This window comes from Neofelis nebulosa, chromosome 3 (assembly GCF_028018385.1).
Source record: "Neofelis nebulosa isolate mNeoNeb1 chromosome 3, mNeoNeb1.pri, whole genome shotgun sequence".
In the NCBI taxonomy this organism is placed as follows: domain Eukaryota; kingdom Metazoa; phylum Chordata; class Mammalia; order Carnivora; family Felidae; genus Neofelis; species Neofelis nebulosa.
In genome coordinates this window covers 80404241-80424805 of record NC_080784.1, presented here as the reverse complement: position 1 = coordinate 80424805, position 20565 = coordinate 80404241, and the positions used below count along the sequence as shown (strand labels likewise).

The following is a 20565-nucleotide window of genomic DNA, read 5'->3' as shown; positions in this document are numbered from 1 at the left end:
TATAAAAGTTCACTGTTAATTAGCAACACAGCACATACAGGAAGGTGATGCCTTTGTAAATGGAACCTTATAGTCAACAAATTCCAAGAGCTAGCATTTATTACAGAGCTTCAAATGGGGCCAACCCAAGGGCAAAATGGAAACAATCTACATTGCTCATGAAGAGCTGTGAGCTCCATTCCGGAGCGTCAATCTGCTCTTCTCCGGTTGTGGATTTGACCTATGATGTTGGAAGGAGGTGCGTTGAGTGTGAGAGAATGTGTGCATGTGCACAGAGGGCTTTGTGACAATTCCAGGTGGTTCTGAAGTCCTCTTGTTGACATTCGGGGTTTCCCTTGCTCCTTAGCCTGAGGAACAGCAATCACTGGGTGATCAAGGGAGGTGGGGCAGAGCTCTGGAAGTATGTATGTGCTACACCTATCTGCTTGTCTCTAGAAAAATCATTATCGGCCTCTCTCTGTTTCCCACCTACGAAGTCAGCATGGGCAGTGAACAGATACCAAGGAATAAGGTGAAAAGGGAAAAAATCACTACACTAGATAGGTCTGCCTTTATTTTTTATTAAAAAAATTTTTTTTTAACGTTTTTATTTATTTTTGAGACAGAGAGAGACACAGCATGAACAGGGGAGGGGCAGAGAGAGAGGGAGACACAGAATCGGAAGCAGGCTCCAGGCTCTGAGCCATCAGCCCAGAGCCTGACGCGGGGCTCAAACTCACGGACTGTGAGATCATGACCTGAGCTGAAGTCGGACGCCTTACCGACTGAGCCACCCAGGTGCCCCAGATCTGTCTTTAAAGAGCAAAAACTTACAGGAAAAGTTTTAGGGACTTGAAACACTGGCATCTTTTTATTTGCTACAGAATTTTTCTGCCTTCTCAACCATAAATAGCTTCATGTATTTGTGGCTCCCTATGGGGCCCTAAGCTGTTGAAATCATCATTTAGTACCTCTACTATGAGAAGTAACAACAGCACAAGTCCCCCCAATGATCACTACAGCCAGTGAGCCTGCTCCATAGGTGCTGTGGGCCCAACACCTTCGCCAGCCTTTCAACTTCATTGTGTAGCTTCCCACACACACTGCACCAAATATCCAGAGCAGCCACTGACATCGACTACCTAAAACTAAGGCCGTCTGCCAACATGCTTCATACTTAACTATGCCGTTTGTTTTAAACATTTCAAGAAAATATTTCCAGGTAGAAAGGGAACTTTTTCAGAATTTTGTCGCTGCTTTTCCATTCCTATTTACCTGGACTGCTTTATCCCTTTTGGAGAACTGACTGCCACAGATTCACCAGTTCTCAACTTCACTTATCCGTCATGTCTATTTTTTTTTTTTTTTTTTTTCAATTCAAGTTAGTTAACATACAGTGTAGTCTTCGCTTCAGGAGTAGAACCCAGTGATTCATCTCTTACATATGACACCCAGTGCTCATCCCAACAAGTGCCTTCTTTAATGTCCATAACCCATTTATCCATACGATCCATAACCCATTTATGGATGGGACAACCCCCATCCCACCTCCTCTCCAGCAACTCTCATTTTCTTCTCTGTATTTAAGTCTCTTACAGTTTGTCTCCCTCTCTGCTTTTATCTTATTTTTCCTTCCCTTCCCCTATGTTCATCTGTTGAGTTTCTCAAATTCCACGTGAGTGAAATCATATGATATTTGTATCTCTCTGCCAAACTATTTTGCTTAGCATAATACACTCTAGCTCCATCCACGTTGTTGCAAATGGCAAGATTTCATTCTTTTTTATCACTATCACTCATCAGCATGGAAATACAAATCAAAACCACAATGAGACACCACCTCACCCCGGTCAGAATGGCTAAAATTAACAGCACAGGAAACATCAGGTGTTGGTGAGGATGCGGAGAAATGGGAACCCTCTTGCATTGTTGGTGGGAATGCAAATTGGTGCAGTCACTCTGGAAAACAGCATGGAGGTTCCTCGAAAAATTAAAAAATAGAACTACCCTATAACCCAGCAATTTATCCAAACGATACAAAATTGCTGATACGAAGAGGCACAGGCACCCCAATGTTCATCGTCTCTGTTCTTAAAGTGTTTCCTTCTCCAGTCTCTGCCCTCCTTCCCCAAACTAATCCACCATCGGCTCCTGCCAATTCTTCCCTGTCACCACTCAAATCAGGCCTTTTGCTCAAGGGCACAAATGCTGTCCCAAATTAAGTGCTTTCTACTCTGTCATCCACAATCCCATCTCAGTTGTCATCCATCCTCTAGAGGGCACCTGCCATAAGCCACTGTACCACACCAAGGGACAAAACTGCCTGGGCCACTGCACTGATTTTTTTCCACTGTGAAGAACTTATTAAAAGACTTGATGTATTTAGGAGAAGGGCTGCGATTTCTCATTCCAATTTGAGGGCCTTAAGTAATGCGGCCCTTGTGTCTTTGTTCGGTTGCCTGCTCTGGCCAGGCTGTCCCCTGATCTGGGCCTGCGCAAGCAAGCAGGCTCAAGTTCAGGCTCCACCTTCCTGTTCCTCCTCCGCCCACTTCTCCTTAATGCCTAAATGCCTCCTCATATTCCCCATCCTTCCAGGATGCTATTTTGGCATTTGACTGCACTCAATTTAGCAATTTTCATATTTCCGGTGTCAAAGTATCACATCATGTAAGTTGTATGATCCTGATTACACCGTGAGTGCAAGTTCTGTGACAGCAGCTCTGTGTCCTATGGCGCTTGGGTATGGTTCTGAGCCACTAGGCATAAAGAAGACAACAAGACCTGAGGAATTCGTAGCTTTCAGCCTTGTATGAGGAAGGCCATTCTCACAATGATTCTCTGAACCTGATAGGCTACATCTAATTTTTATCACACACAGGAAATGAAACACAGGAAGATAAAATTTTTAAATAAAGCTTTAGATTAATATCAAGATGTTAAAGAGGTACTTCAGGATGGTAATGGTGACTTTTTTTTTTTTAAGTATGGAGATCATTCCTTAAGAAAAAAATAGAGACTACCCAATTTCTTTCCCATCAGGGCAACAGAAATTCAAATTAAAGTTTCAACTTGAAATGGCTAGGAGTTAATTATTTAGAGTATAGCGAGATAACTGTTAAATTATAATGTGCTCTTCATAAGTGTTCTGAAGCCAGAGATGTTGCCCTACTTTTTGGTGGGTAAAAATAGTTGGGATCTTTGTAACTCTTGGGAGAGGCAGTATAGTTTATGTGTTAAGTACACAGAGTCAAAATGCCTGGACTTCCTGAGTTCCAATCCCACTTCCTTCAGTCTGAGCGATCTTGGACTACTCGCTCACTTCTCACATGTCTCAGATGGCAGATATCTAACATGAGGGCAGATAATTATCATACCTATTTCATAGGGTTATTATGAGGATTAAAACGAGAATATACAATAAAATTATTAGCATAATGAGCACAAAATAAGTACTCAAATATTTACTATGACTGCTATTAGTTTTAAAAATTCAAGGACCATACCAAAAAGCCTAGTTAAAATACATTGTGGTTTTTTTTGTCACAACTGCTTAGAGTTCAAATTTAAAGATACTACCTTTCAAAATTCACCAAGCTTTCAGATTTAAGAAAGCTGTCATGAAGAATAAATGGGATAAGAGTGCCTGGGTGGCTCAGTTGGCTGAGTGTCTGACTTCAGCTCAAGTTATTATCTCATGGTCTGTGAGTTCGAATCCCATGTCAGGCTCTGTGCTGACAGCTCAGAGCCTGGAGCCTGCTTCGGATTCTGTCTCCCTCTCTGCCCCTCCCCTCCTCATGCTCTGTCTCTGTCTCAAAAATAAAAAAAAAACCATAAATAAATAAATAAACAAACAAATAGTTATCAAGTAGTCAATCAGCAAATGTTGCTTGAGCACCTGCTACATGTTTGGCATCATCTCTGCACTGGTTAACAAATCAAATCCCCTTTACATCATGTTTAGCTGTGAGCTCTGGACTGAGATTCAATAATAATCAAGGCTTAATGATGAATAAAAAACAAAAACTGGGATTGAAAATTCCACATATGCAAAACTGTCTGATGTCTAGCTAAACTTGGAATAAACAGAGACCAAGTTAACTGGGGCTTTCTGTGTGCAACTTAGAGAGAGAAAAAATTACTCATACATGTATAACACACATACACACACACACACACACACACACACACACGATGTCCTACCTTCATATTCTGTAAGGTTCTAACCATGGCACATTCTTTGTCTAAACACCCATTTCTTGGGCAAATGCATCTATTTTCATGGATGATAACTCCAAAATCTTTATTTTCAATCCTACCTTGTTCCCCAACCTTCTGCATCTTATCTCCAACTTTGTGTTAGGCACACCTGAATGTCCTATAGACATTTCAAACTCAATGTCCTAAATCGAACCTCATTCCAATCTCCTTTATCCTGGCAATGCCCCTTCCCCCCCCCCCCCCATCGTTTTTTTTTTCATGTGCTACATAAATAACTCATTTATTGTGTCTAATCTCCCCACCACCTCTCACTGGAATGTATGCTCCACCAGGGCAGGGATCTTTGTTCATTTCACATGTCCTTTCATTCAAGATGTCTGTCTAGGTATGCCTCGAATGGTGTCTGGCATTTAGTAGATATCAAATAAATAAACTCCCTCTCCAGTGTTACTAATATCAGCAGCTGAGCCTAGGGGATCATCTTAGATCTTTGCTTCTTTACCTCCAATATAGAACTGCTAATGTTCCTTCCCAGATAGTCTCGTTAACTACCCCTCCCCTCTCAATGCCTAACACTGATGGTCTAGTTCTTTCCCTGGACATCTCTTACCAAAGTGATTTAAAACAGCCACCAGAACTCTTTAAATAAGCATACCACCCTAAATCCAGATATTAAATGCAAAACTGAGCCTGCCATTCTGCTGAAAACATCCAGAGGTTCTGTTTTGCCCAAGGATAAGTTCAGGCCCTGCCTAACAGTCCGAGACCTGGACCCAATCTGCACACTTAGCTTCACCTTCTACTCACATCTCAATTTTCAAAGTGGTTAACACAAAATTGCTTCTGGTGCCCTGTGCAGACAGACTATCCTTATTCCTCCTCACCACAGCCAATTTTAATCTTTCAAGATTCAGTTTGGGGGTCAATTCTTTAAGAAGCCTTCCCTGACCTTCCAGGTTAGCCTAAATGTCATGGCTTTGGATGTTCCCATAGCAACTAACTCAAGGGCTACAAAAAATCTGGGCAAACGTGCAATTAACACTAAAGCCTTATGATTATACAAGGAGGAAGGGAGAGTTAATAAAAACCGTAGATATAATCTACTGAATAGATATTTATTTAAGCTCTTAAAATAAGTGAGTAGAAAGAACCAGGTTATCCATTTCCTAACATCTGGTAAAGGAAAGAAATCATCTTTAAAGAGTTTTATGAGAAAACTGTAAGCCAGAACAGTCCTTGGTTTCCTATCTCTGACTCAGCAGTTCTGTAAGTGACAATGGACTTTGATGTTCTTTAGCTCCCTGTACACGGCTCATGGAGACACTGAGGGCTGTATCGTAGCATGAACTGAAGACATCTAATAAATATATGTTATTTCCTTGCATTATCATTTCCTTAATTTTATATTTCAAGTTATAAGGGAATACCTATATTTCAATTATTATATAATGCCACCCTGAATAGTGTGTGTCCACTAAATTCAAGTTCTCTATTTTGGGGTGCAAGTGTATTGTGCCCATCCCCACCCCCCTGCACCTCCCACTTGCTCACATTGCAGTGATAGGGCTAATGTGGGTATATGACACAGTGAGACAAGTTCCTCTGGACCTGTTCAGTTTAATCGTTAATTTTATAAAGCAAAGGAAATTAACTATTAACCAACCATCACATTTCCTTAACAACAGTTACCTCAAAGAGTAAAGTATAGGGGTACCTGGGTGGCTCAGTTGGTTGAGCGTCCGACTTTGGCTGAGGTCACGATCTCACAGTCTGTGAGTTCGAGACCCACATCGGGCTCTATGCTGACAGATCCCGGAGCTTGCTTCGGACTCGTCTGTCTGTCTGTCTGTCTGTCTCTCTCTCTCTCTCTGCCCTTCCCCCACTCATGCTCTCTCAAAAATTAACATTTAAAAAATTTTTTTTCAAAGAATAAACTATAAATTTAAAGATTTTCAAATCTACATGCTGTGAACTACATATGTTAAGACTGAAATACATGTTCAGAGGCTTGGTTACCTTAAAATTCTGCCTATTTGAGGAATCTTTTGATTAATCTGCAATTGTACCTCTTAAAGTTATTTTGTTTCAGGATATAGATTTGTAAGTCTCTTACTTAAAAGGAAATGTCTAGGGGCGCCTGGGTGGCGCAGTCGGTTAAGCGTCCGACTTCAGCCAGGTCACGATCTCGCGGTCCGTGAGTTCGAGCCCCGCGTCAGGCTCTGAGCTGATGGCTCAGAGCCTGGAGCCTGTTTCCGATTCTGTGTCTCCCTCTCTCTCTGCCCCTCCCCCGTTCATGCTCTGTCTCTCTCTGTCCCAAAAATAAATAAAAAACGTTGAAAAAAAAAAAATTTTTAAATAAAAAAAAAAAAAAAAGGAAATGTCTAAGTATGGAAACTGACATTACATGATTTGGCTGACCTTACCAAGATTTGCACTCTTTAGCCTAACAGGTCTGCTTGCAAAAATATAAATCCAGTTGACTTTACATAATAATGAACTCTGTCCTTTCATAGCCTTGTACCTCTTCAGTGATTTGTGGTAGCTGTGTCTTCCAGACACTGCTTGTACACTGGGTATCCAAAAAGGAAATTAGGTTATAAAATAGTGTAGTGAATGTAGTCGCCTCTGTCCACTGAGGGATCACAAAATAAAATACACATGAGATGAAACTAATGGCAATTTACAGTTGGAAAGAGACAGAGAGTAAAAACTCAGACTAGAATTACAAGTTGCAGATTAGAAGGTCAAAAGCCTGCACCAACTCTTGCGCTGGTTTCATTGCTAATTTCCTGATTTGCAGGGAAGTCACTTAACCTTAACTGCTCTCATGCCACGTGTAAACATTCATGTGTACATTCAAACATTTATTTGGTGGCTACTCTATATCTATAGTCTTGCTCCGTTCTGGAGATAAGACTGTCTCACCCTAAAGACATCTCACAGAGGAGCTGAAGGTCCAGTAGGTTGGTGGCTCTTAATATTTTCTCTCACTATGCAACTTCCAAAGGCAAGACTGCCTGCATGGGTGACAGAGGGTCAATTATGGGGTAAATATCAACAGTCTAGGCTGAGTTGGAACATGTGGGACAGCCTCTCCAGAAAATTCTGGCAGACCCTCTGCCCACTTCTCCCACATGCCCTCTGAGAACTTTGAAAACTCCTAGGCTAGAACAATCTTACAACCTCCAAGGGAGCTCTATGAAGAAAATAATGTATTACAGGAAAAATAAAAACCTAATGAAGAAAAAACAAAAACCTAAAAGTGCCACATTATTGTACCACTTACACGATCTCTCTCTAAAGACATTAACCAGAGAACTGTAGCATTTGATTCTACAGAATAAATCTAATATTTTGATACCACTTGATGATTTATAAAATCTGCAAAAACATTTTGTTTCCATTTTATTTTTCTTAGCATTAGGTAGGGCAATACTACTTTCCCTATTTAGATATAAAGAAATTATATAGGCAAATTAAATAATGACACGTTATAAAAATTTTTTTAATTAAAAAAATTAAATAATGTCTTACTCTCATACCTAGTGAGTGACAGAGCCAGAAATTAAAACTAAATCCTCTGACCCTAAAACCAGTCCAGTTTCCACCAAGGGAGAACCCTACTTACAAAATATAAATATATAAATGTTTATTCTTTTTCTTTTTAGGATAGAAAGGTCTTGACAAACATTCAAGGCAAATAAGCAATTCAAATTTAAAAACAAAATTATAAACTTCCATTTGTAACGTACAATAATATGGCTCTTAACTGACATTATTGGAAAATAAGCTGTTCTGGATGAGACTTCTAATTTTTTTTATATTAAATGTTTAAGATGAAAAAAAATAAGCACATATATATGTCCCATTAAACAGAACACAAAGAACATAATTTACACATTTTTAATGTTTTTTTTTTAAGTTTATTTACCTATTTTGAGAAAGTGTGGATGGGAGGGAGGGAGGGAGGGAGGGAGGGAGAGAGAGAGACAGAGAGAGAGAGAGAGAGAGAGAGAGAGAGAGAGAGAGAGAGAAAGAGAGAAAGAGAATCACAAGCAGGCTCTGCACTGTCAGCGCAGAGCCTGATGTGGAGCTCAATCCCATGAACCATGAGATGACCTGACCCGAGATCAAGAGTCAGGTGCTTAACCAACTGAGCCACCCGGGTGTCCCCATAATTTATACTTTTAACAAATGATTTGCAGTCTCCTTACACCGTTACTACTACACTATTATACAAAGCTTTAGAGTGGAATGCTCTAGGGCATAAAGCCCTAAACCAGTAAACTCAGAGCTCAGACTGTTTCATCTTTCTTCCTGCCTCCACTCTAGTGGATGCTTCCAGTTCTGAGCTTGGTGTGGTTAGCTCTTTTCAGCTTACCTGGCTCCCCTTATCCCAGCTCCCTCTATCTACTGCTTCTTGAATTCTCTGCTTTTATAATCTAAGGAAGAGCTTAAGGTTATCAGGGAAAGCCCGATATCTATCTATCTATCTATCTATCTATCTATCTATCTATCTATCCATACACACACACACACACACACACACACACACACACACACGTATATATATACACACATGTATTATATATATTTATGTGTTATATATATGTATTATATATTTTTATATACACTATAATATAGACCAAATTATGTCTTCTCAATGCTTACATCACACCATTATCACCAAGTAGGCATGAACGAATGACATATAGGGTAGAGTTTCCATGAGCTTGAAAATTATAGAAAATGAAAGAAGTAGACTGAGAGATTCAGAGTTGTGAGATGTTGGGTTGGGTCTAGGTGTGGAGTCCTGAGACTTTAATCCAGGTCCAAGTTTGGTCTAATGATTCTGAATAGATTGATAAACTGGGTCTGATCCCAATTGTCTTCATCTATAAAAGGGGAAGAATAATATATCCATATACCATAATTTTATGAAACTAGTGCTTCCAACTATAAAGTATTATAAAAATAATTTATTTTTATTAAGTCAAAAAAGTTCTGATACAAACAGAGTCCAATTTCTCACATATTCTCTCTCATACACACATGATAAAACAGTAAAGAAATACAAATACAAAATAAAAACAAGTAAGTCCTCACTCTGATCAAGTTTATTTTCAAAATTCATGGTCTGGTTTCACTCAGGTGAGCTCTAAAATCAAAATTCCCACTTAGTTCTCTAATTCTCCCCTCATACTCCTGAATTTTTATCTTTTTCTCAGCTTCCTCTTTTTCCATAATTTTATCTTCTAATTCACCTATTCTCTCTTTTGCCTCTTCTTTTTTTTTTTTTTAATTTTTTTTTCAACGTTTTTTATTTATTTTTGGGACAGAGAGAGACAGAGCATGAACGGGGGAGGGGCAGAGAGAGGGAGACACAGAATCGGAAACAGGCTCCAGGCTCCGAGCCATCAGCCCAGAGCCTGACGCAGGGCTCGAACTCACGGACCGCGAGATCGTGACCTGGCTGAAGTCGGACGCTTAACTGACTGTGCCACTCAGGCGCCCCTCTCTTTTGCCTCTTCAATCTGTGCTATGGCCGCCTCCATTTTATTTTGCACCTCATTTATAACATTTTTTAGCTCTTCGTGACTATTTCTTAGTCCCTTGATCTCTGTAGCAATAGATTCTCTGCTGTCCTCTATGCTTTTTTCAACCCAGCAATTAATTTTATGACTATTATTCTAAATTCTTGTTCCGTTATATTGCTTAAGTCGTTTTTCATCAATTTGTTAGCTGTCGCTACTTCCTGGATGGGCGGGTGGGAGGGAGGGGAGGGTGGGTGATGGGTATTGAAGAGGGCACCTGTTGGGATGAGCACTGGGTGTTGTATGGAAACCAATTTGAAATAAATTTCATATTAAAAAAATAAAGTCAAATCAAATCAAAATTCCCCCCAAAATAGGGACTATGTTGTATTTTTTTTAATTTTTAATGTTTATTTTATTTTTGAGAGAGAGAGAGAGAGAGAGAGAGAGAGTCAGTCAACCAGCAGGGGAAGAGCAGAGAGAGAGAGACAGAATCCAAAGCAGGCTCCAGGCTCTGAGCTGTCAGCACAGAGCCCAATGCAGGGCTTGAACTCAGGAACCGTGAGATCATGACCTGAGCTGAAGTCGGATGCTTAACCGACTGAGCCACCCAGGTGCCCCGGGACTAAGCTATATTAATAAAAGTCTTAAAAGGTGCTCATCAAGTTTCATTATCTATTATCGATCAACTTTCCAATGGAAGAAAAGGATGTCTAGACATCAAGGTTTTTCCATATTTATTTATACCTCAGTTACAAAAACAACTGTTTCCTCAGCTACTTCCATAGAAACTACTTAAAACAACAAAACTAAGCAAAACCTTTGGGAAAGCCATTTGCTTCAGAAGCAGAGAAGTTCAGGTTCCGAAAACAGCCACAACTTGGGTTCTGATATGAAGGCTGAGCCACAGGCAGGGTACCACAGAGGGTACCATTCCAAATGCCCTCTCTACACTGTTTTATTGTTATATATTGCCTTACTTTGTTCACTAATTAGTGAGCCTAAGAGGGGAGTCCTTATATTGGAAGGTACAAAGTGGCATTAGGAAGGTACCAAAGGTAATTTTACCTTATTATCTTATCTTCTACTGAGCCAATCATATAGTTAAGGATAGAAAGAGGGGAGTGGTGGGTGAGGAAAGTCTTAAAAAATAAACTGATCTCAGTACTGCACAAATTTATTTTCCAGAAATCAATCTCCTGGTAACAGAATCCATGGTTTCCTACAGGAAATGCTCTTCCCCACTGTTAGTGTAGGTAGTTTAAGTTGGCTGACTCTACCCAGAACTAGCCTGTCAGATCACTGCATTCCCAGGTCACTGTAATTGGTTTGGAGGGGAACATGGGAGCCAAGTGCAGTCTTAGAGGAGATTTAACTGGGAGCTTTTCTAAGAACTGCTGGGAACAGAGAACTTCTTTTTAATGAGGTCCTGGTGGCTATCTCATCACCATGAGAGAGCCTGGATGAGAACAGAGCCAGAGCAAAGTCAAGCACTGGAGAGAATGCAATGGAGTTCTAGCCACCTGGTTTACAACCATGGCTTGTTTGAAGCCAAGCCTACGCCAGGGCTTTACGGTTATGGGAGCCAATGAATTTCCACTGCTGCTTAAGCCTGTTTGTGTTGATTTTCTGTCACCTGTAACCAAGAGCCCATATTCTGAGAAAGAAATACAGAACTCCCATTACCAATTCAATGCTGAGTTTCGGGACTATTAAATAATTAATAGTGTAAATAATGTAAAATCATGTAATATTAATTAAATAACACGAAACCAATCCTAGAAGCATAGAAATAATGAGTTGGTCAGCCTTTCCATCCAGAACTGAGGACACCAGCTTCCTGTGGTCACCAGCAAAACAAAGATGAAACATTCAAGTGCTTTAAGTCTCTGAAGCAGTAGTTCATCCCCAGAAAACTGCCCGAGAAATAAACCTACAGGAGTCTTAGTGTTGAGTTCCTCGGTAAAATAAGCATCAGGGATGCAATAATGCTGCTACTAAGAGCAAAAATTCTACACTTCAGCCAATCATATAGTCAATATTACTAAAACCATCTAAGTCTGATGGTAATTAATGGCTTACAAGTGAGGACGGAGGAAGGAGAACACAATCTAAAAGACTACCTCTCCTCAGGAAGTACAATTACTTGGACAGAAGCAAAGCTAGCCTAAATATACCTAGAGAATCTCAGTCAAATGTTTAATTTAGTGTACTGGTTTAGAAACCTTCAGTTAGAACAACGGTAGGACTGAAGCAGGGACCTGGAATCTGAAGCAGCTGTTCAATGCAATTATTCTGTATGGAACACAACTTAAATCACAGACACGATCCTGATATTAAAATTTCAATTTGCCACAAACACATATATTTATACAGAAACACAGAAAAGACGTGACACATTCTATGTGTGCCTAGTAAAAATGCTCTTGCACATCATGCAAATTAAGTTTATGGAGAATTATTTTTCTAAGTTTCACTGAAAAACAAAGACCAATAAAAACAAAAAAGTTCTTTCTGACAGATCTCAATTCCCAATTTCAAATTCTGCCCATTCAACAGCACTCAGTGGAAAATCTCCAGGTGGTTTTTAGATAAGACATTACTACTATTTATCACTGACAGACTGCCTTAGAAGTATTTTGTATCTATTTCCCTATAGTGATTTAGAGTTAACTATGCAAGCAAACTATGCAGCAGGAAAGAAAACGTGTAAAAGGAACACCCACATGAACATTTACCTTCCACTGCTCTTTTGAAGAATACTTTGCAGCTGCCACAGGTTACTACCCCATAATGACATCCTGAAGCCTCATCCCCACACACCAAACATATTTTGGAAGGTCTTGAAGATCCAGTAGAAACACTTCGTAAAGTAGAGCTGGGGAAAGAAATCAAGATTTAAATAAATATGCTACAATAGCAAATTTGATATGCTGTACAGCTTAGCTCAAACTTTGTCAATACTCGCAGTTTCATAAATGAATTCAGTATTTACTGGTCACAGATGTGACCTAGAAAATGAAGGTAAAACCCTATCAGTGGAGTAATGCTATCCAGAATTCTATGCAGCAAAGCCTTTTCTCAATACCAAGAAACAATAATCACATAAATACTCCCCCCGGCCCCGCTATTTTTGAGAAAGTTGACCAAAAAAATTATTTGCATTCTAGGTGGGCAGGGAGGAGGAGAATCTTGAGCTGAGCCATTATGGAAGTATTTTTGGCATCAAGGAGCTATTACAATACTTCTTTACTCTCTACACCCAGACTCACATTATATATCTCAATTATGCCAGATAAAAAACTCTCCCATTTCCAAAACAATCCACTAATCAAAATGTAAAAATTCTTGCCTTGACTGCCAGCAATTCTACCCCTCCAAGCTTCTGCATTTTTCCGTGTTACCTTATATAGGTATATTCAAATCACTTCATTTTGCTTACTAAAAGGACACAGTCAATACTCAAAAAACAAAAGCCATATGTGGTGAATATCTCAGGTATCTTTCCGGTAAGAAAATGAAGGGCATCAGTTTTTAGGGAAAAATTTAGCCCTTTAAACAAAAACCTGTATGAATACTTAAAAAAAATTTTTATTGCTTATTTATTTTCGAAAGAGAGACAGAGTGCGAACAGGGGAGGGACAGAGAGACAGGGAGACACAGAATCCAAAGCAGGCTCCAGGCTCTGAGCTGTCAGCCCTACGCGGGCTCAAGCTCACGAACCGTGAGATCATGACCTGAGTTGAAGTCGGACGGACATTTAACTGACTGAGCCACCCAGGTGCCCCTCTATGAATACTTTTAAAGGGGAATATTCTCATATATACTGTGATACATTCTATATTACTGTGCTAATTTAAACAAGAATGTTTTACATTCTAATAAGGCATCGTAGTTCAGTGACAGACGTATTCTGAACAGGCAAAGAAGGTGACATTATTCATTTGTAGTCCACATGTATTTGTTGAATATGTACCCACAGACCCTGTGCAAGGTACTGAGGAAATAAATACCCAAACCCAGTCTCTGTCCTCCAGTGAGTAGGGACCTGAACAATTACGGTAAGTGCTATGGTGCAGGGTAGTATGGCGGCACATACTGGGAAGGGTGGGACTCTGCCAGTAGGGAAGCGCTTCCCCAAAGGTGACCACTGAACTGAATCTGGAAGCACAACAGGATGAGAGCTGGACAAAGAAAAGGTGTGGGGGAAGCAGAGGTGCAACGGCTCAGGGAAATGCCAGCTGGACGTGTTCAGAAGACTCTGAATAGAACTGTTGTATGTCACCACCATCGCCTTGCTGTCACGACGACATCAGTCTCCATGTGAAACAGCAGGAACATGTGGAAAAGACTCAAAGAAAACACATTAAAAGACTAGAATGGTTATGTCACAGTGATGCTTTCTCTGTTTTCTAAATTAGCTAAAACGTGATTAATTCTGTCCTGGTAATTTTTTTTTTTTTTTTTTAAGACGTTTTCACAACGTTCTCACGAAAAACAGAAGGAACAAAGTATTCAGCTGCTGGAGCACTGCAGCATGACTGACTTTTTAGAAAATGACTTCTTAAATCAAGGACTGCAACAATGTTCTCCAAAGTTGTTTCTCCTTCCGAGAAAAGTGCTCTTTATTATTTTTATTAGTGTCCTTTGACTTCTTTATGGCATTCAAAACATTCCATTTCAGCACCAGTAACTTCTTCAGCATGTCAGAGAAACTCAATCCATGCTCTGTCCGACCCTCTTACCTCTCTTACGCCTCACAGGGAAATATCGCAACTTTATAAACAATTAGAATGCAACTTACAATCGTCGTTAACTGTGGCTGCTTTTTCACAACTACAAGCGTAGGTAGGACTTGTGTTTCACATTTATGGGAGCCTTGGTCTTGGTCTCCAAACTTAATAATCTCTTAACTTCACTTTTTATAACCCTCCTCCTCTTGTCAAACCCATCCTCTCTGTGATCTTGTCTAGTTTCTTAGCTTTAACGTCATGGATATACCCAGGGCTTCCAAATATTTATCTCCAGCTCAGACACCTCCTGAAATTTCTGACCCATTTATCCACCTGCCTGACATGCCCACTTGAGTGTCTGAGGTACACCTCAAACTTAACATGTCCATAACTTTGCTGATCTTCTCCCTGCCCCAAACCTGCTCCTCCTACAGACAGACTTTGTCATGTCGGTTAATGGCAACTGTTACGGGCTGAGCTGTGTCTTCTCCAAAATTCCCATGTTGAAGTCCTAGTCCCTAGAACCTCCAAGTGTGATCTCTTTTGGGAATAGAGTCATAGCAGATACCTTAGTTAAGATGAGAGCATTCTGGAGTAGGGTGGGCCCCTATTCCAACATGACCCACATCCTTCTTAAAAAGCGGAAATCAGGACACAGACACACACAGAGAATGCCATGTGAAGGTAAAGGCAGTGATACTTTCACGAGCCAGTTAACATCAAAGATTGCCAGAAAACCACCAGAAGCTGGAGACAGGTAAGAAACAGATTCTCCCTGACAGCCTTCAGAAGGAAGCAATCCTGCTCGCACGTTAACCTTGGACTTCGGGTCTTCAAGACCGTGAGACAATACATCTTTGTTGTTTAAGCCACCCGGTTTGTGGTACTTTGTTACCATGGCCCTGGCACACTAAAACAGCAACTTGGACTCTTCTCTGACTCTTTACTCTCTCCCTCCACACATCCAATCTGCTAAATTCTATTTACTCTGCCTTCAGAATACATCCAGATTCTACTCGCTTCACACACCTCCTCTCGTACCACTAGCTTCAGCTGTCAACACCTCTTCCCAGGGATTTGCAAAAGCCTCCTAGGTGATCTTCCTGTTTTTCCTTGCCGCCCCTTCCTTCCTCTGAAGCCAGAATCATCTTTATTCACTCCTTTGCTCAAAACCATCCAGGGGCTTTCCCTCACGCTCAAAAGAAAAGCCAGTTATCCATGTTACCGCAGGGCCAAATCTGGCCTCCCAGACTTCTCTAACCTCTCTTGCCTGCCTATACCACTCAGCAACACTGGCCTCCTCAGTGGCCCCCAAAACCACCAGGTGTGCTCCCACCTCAGAACCTTTGCACTTGCTCTCCCCTCTCACCTAGATATCTACAGAGTCCCTCCCACCTCCTTCAAGGCTTCATCCAAATGTCACCTTCTCAGTCTGGCCTCTCTGACTACACTGCTGAAAATGCCTCCTTCCTTAGGACCCTCTATCCCCTTTCTGCTTTATTTTTCCTCTCGGAACAACACATTACCATCTAACATATTGTCCTCTTTACCTCTGTACTCTGTTTATTGTCTTCCTCATACACACAAGGAAGTAAACTCAATAGGAGCCAGGATTTTCTTCTGCTATTTAGGATCGTGTGCCCAGTTCCTGGACTAGTTAGTACCTGGGGCAGACCAGGACCCCAGTCAGCTCTTGAATAAATGACTGATTTTGAATAACTGGCATTGTTGCAACAGACACCATAAAACCCATCCCATCGTCAATTCTGAAGTCCTCCCACAGTCCTTATATGAAGGAATGAGATTTGTTTTTAACTATCTTGAGAGTGAGATGTATGTAGTGGAACCAAATTAAGAAAAGTTGAAGAGAAAGTCTAGCATAAAAAGGATGCACTGTGAAATTCAAATTAAAACATTTCTTTTTCATTATAAAACTAAAGCAAACACGAACCCTTTTCCCCTCTCGTTCACTACCATCTTTCAATGACATTAGAGCAAATCTGCCTGTACACGCCTCTCAGCAGCCCTCTGCCTCCTGGGTTTCTGTAACACCGTACTGAGCCTGTTCTCCCTAACACGCCTCCTCTATTTTTCAGGCTCCTTCTCATTTTCTAGATCATCAATGTAGCTTTTCTTCGGAGCTCGACCCTTGGCCATCTTTTTCCTTATTTCTGTACTTTGTCCCTTAATGATCTCATTCACTCTCCCGGCTCAAACAGCTCTCTTGGTGAATGACTTCCCAAATCTTCCCATCCGGCTCCAACCACTCCCCCCATGTCCAACGGCCTGTTTTCACTTCCTTTATAGAACATCTCTGCCTCTGTGTTCCATGCACTTCTGGAAGGGTACTGCCATCTGTGAACCTCCCAGGTTCAAACCCTGGACTCCTTCCTAACTGGCAAATCTAACAGTTACCAGGTCTGCCATTCGGCCTCACCGGCTACTGTGAACAGGGATTCAGGTCCCTGTCACTTTCTCAGGCATCCTCCCTGTCACTAGCCTCTCCTCCCAATTCCTTCCACACTGGCTGACAAATGACTTTTCCTATTTAAGAGCTTGACTGCATTACTTCCATCATCCCACCAACACCACCATGAATGACGACCTCGGTAGGACAGCTCGGTCTTCCCCCCTCTCAACCTTCCCCTGCAGGTCCTCTCACATGCCCAGCCTCGTGCGGGCCGCATGACGCTGACATCCCTGCCGGTGCAGACACTGGCACTGACACAACCCTGCTTCCTCACCCCTGTTCACACTCCCCGTAGCACATCCATCCTTTAGGAGCCCTGGTGTTCTCCCAGCAGCAAGCACCGCTCTCCCTCCCCCGATTCACCCCAGCACTGTGCTACCCTCCCCTCCCCCTTTCAGCAGACACCACTTTGGGCCTCACATTAGTGACCTGTGCACTTATCCTAATCCCTGGAGGGCAAAAATCTTGTCCTGTGCATCTCTGTGCACCCTGCTGCCATTAGTGGATGGTTGCTACTATTTATTGAATGAATGAAATCGCACTCTTAATCTCATTACAGTAGAACATAAATTTCCAAAAGGCGATTGTACAGAAGGTAAATTAATGAGGCCAAGGTTATAGGTTCAATTCCCATGCGGTTCATTTAGCTTTGCACAGGGGGAAAAAAAAACATCCAGGAACACAGACTTCTCTCCAAAGCTCAGCCAGCTGTCTCACAAACATATGCATTATTAACACAGAAGACAAGCCACAGAGCGTGGATGGGTCAGGGAAATGCCAGTCTCTACTGACACCTTATCGTGTGGTTATCTTTAAAACTGAACTATGGCACGTGTTGGGAAGTTACATATCTAGTTTTAAGCAATATATCAGTAGATTTTAGAAGGGGGGTGGGTAGGGAAGGAGGAGGGGAAGGAGAGAGACAGGGAGAGAAGGACAGGGGGGCAGACCTTGAACTCACTTCTTAGACACGGAGTGTTATGAAAATACAAAGTTTACTCAGTGATTCTGTAGATCAAAATTCAACTTTACAGTATAATCTATTTACTAAGCACCTACACAGAATGTGAGGCCCACACTGTAGGGCCAAATATGCAGGGGCAAAGGCGGGGACAGAGGCTGGAGCCGGGGGCCTCAGCTCCAGTTCTAGCTCAGTCATTTCCGAGCGAGAAACCACAGCAAAACCACCTCTCTTTAAGATGATAATTCTCATCACGAAAAGGTTAAATAGAAAATCTCTAAGATTATTTTTAAGAAATCCTTTTAAGTTAAAGATGGATACAAAAGATAAATGGGACCGCCTGTCCTGATCAAGTTTTATACAAATCGAATTTCAAGCTCAAATTAAAGACAATGTATTACACACCACAAATAACCACTTTCTGATCTAGATCAAGGATAAATGCATATGTATGTAAAAACTTATTCTTTCTAGAACAGCTATTCATACAGCATTTAAAACTTTGTTACATCTTCATGATTGTCTCTATGCTGATTTTGGTTAAAATTTCTTTATAAATGTACACATTAAAATGCTACTTTACGCCCTAAAGAACATTTTAATATTGACGTAAAAAACTACCCAAAATGATCATTTTGGGTCTTGGTAATCAAAGAAACAATGTTTACATAAAGAAGTTTATAATCAACAAAGGCAGTTGGTTCATAGGATTTCATACAAATGTTAAAATATTATAAAAGCAGAAATCTGTGAAAATTGTATTTCCATTTGTAAAGACAGTGTCTCTTTTAGGGAAACACAAGTGAGATGCAGCTATTTTTTTGTGTGCCAAATATAGTAATTCTAATGACCCAGTGAAGAGCCTGAAGAGATTAACCAAAGGTTCAAGGTGCACATTAATTTTGGTGACATTTGGAAGGGGATAAATTAGCCAATCATCAAAAACCATTGAGTTATCTTTTTCCCTGAAATGGTTCAATGTGTAGGAAGAAGCCATAGGAGAAAAAATGATGTTTACTGATCAAAACAAGACTAGGAAACCAGCTCACTGAGAAACTGTAATGGACCACATTGTTCCAGGAATTACCACATGTAAAACTACCCTTCACTGTCTTTATGACAATTATATAACAATACAGTGGTGACTGATCCACTGTTCAGTGATAGGAAACTCTTCGTATGAAAATACTGTCTCATTTCTTAAACTCACTCAGTATGAATTGACAAACCTATCTTTTGTACTGCCACTTGATCAGCCGTATGCTTCTACCATCACCCGCGGCTACTAAAAACATTTTTTCCATGTGTAATCAATTCCAGTATTCAGTCAGATATCTAGAGCAGGGTGAGAATTTTGAGGAATATGCAAACAACACTTCAGTTAGCATCCTTGTATCTGAACATGCTGGTGCGTTTAAATTATTCATTAATGAGGCGATTCACTGAAGGCCTACTATAGGCACCACTGTGATGAGTAAGAGAAAGTTCCTATTCTTGTGGAGTTTCTACTGCAATAAGAGAGGTAGACAACACAGAAGTAAGCAAATAATTTTAGAAAGTGATAAGTGCTAGAAAGAAAGTAACAGACTGAGATTGGATGGGGTGGTGGAACATAGGGTTCTTTAGAAAGGTAGCCTGAGAAGACATCTTTGGGGAGACTGAAGTGACAAAGTAGCTAGCTATGTGAAGATGCCAAACAAAGAGACAAGTGCAAAGTCCCTGAGACAGGAATAAATGTGACACCTTCCAGAGACAGAAAGGAGAGCATTGTGGCTCAAATTCAGGCAACAAGGAAGAAGGGAAGATGGGCGATAGGATGTGACGCCCAAAAAGAGGGTGGAAATGGACCACACAGGTCTGGAAGGCTATAGTAAAGAGTCAGGATACTATTCTAAGTGCCATCAACATAACGTGAATATTGACATGTTTTCAGCAAGAGGGTAACATGATCTGATTGACACTTAAACATCTTATTGTGACTGTTGTATAGAAAATGGACCAGAGGATGGGGTGGTGTTGGGATCAGGGAGAACAGCAAAGGAGACTCCTGTAATTATCCAGCTAGGAGAGGACAATGGCTTCTACAGATTAAGCTTCAATTAGTAAAGACTGTGAGAAGTGACTTTTTGTTTTTACATAGATAGCAGTGACAGGATTTGTAGCATAATTGGACAGCAGTGCTGTAAATATATAAGATTGGGATAAAGAGCAGGTTGGCAAGGTAGGGTCTGTTTTGGATCTCACAGTAGGACAGTATTGGTGCGTTATAGTCTACTTTTGTATATAATATAGTAACGATTAAATTAAAAGATAGTCTACTCATAGGAAAGACAGGGAGTGATCCACACCAGTTTTCCTTAACCTTTCTGGGCCAGTTTCCTCATCCTTAAAGTAGTAATAACAAAGCTCCTACCTTATATTACTCCATATATGTAAGCACACTAAGAACACGGACGTACCTTCAGTGTTATTTAAATTCTGGTGATTATTAACCAGTATTACTGTTGGATCTATAATTCTTAACAGTGACTGCCACAGTCGTGGATCTACAGGTAATTCCACTTTTCTATATTATATTTTTCTGTATTGCTTTTAATTTCTATAAGCAGGCATAACATTGGTAAGCAGCAAAAGAAAGGTTTTTAAAAAATATACTATAGGGGTGCCTGG

At 40.7% G+C, this 20565-nt stretch overlaps 1 protein-coding gene across 4 annotated transcripts in view; it reads right to left on the bottom strand.

Annotated features, from left to right (window-relative positions):
- Positions 1 to 20565, bottom strand: part of NR3C2 (nuclear receptor subfamily 3 group C member 2) — a 358647-nt gene that overhangs the window by 173735 nt on the left and 164347 nt on the right. For 3 of the 4 annotated variants that reach the window (XM_058721206.1, XM_058721208.1, XM_058721205.1), the window contains exon 3: positions 12458 to 12609. In XM_058721206.1, the coding sequence (XP_058577189.1) occupies positions 12458 to 12609 (152 nt within the window). The remainder of the gene's footprint in view (positions 1 to 12457; positions 12610 to 20565) is intronic. The other variant, XM_058721209.1, reaches the window with a different exon arrangement.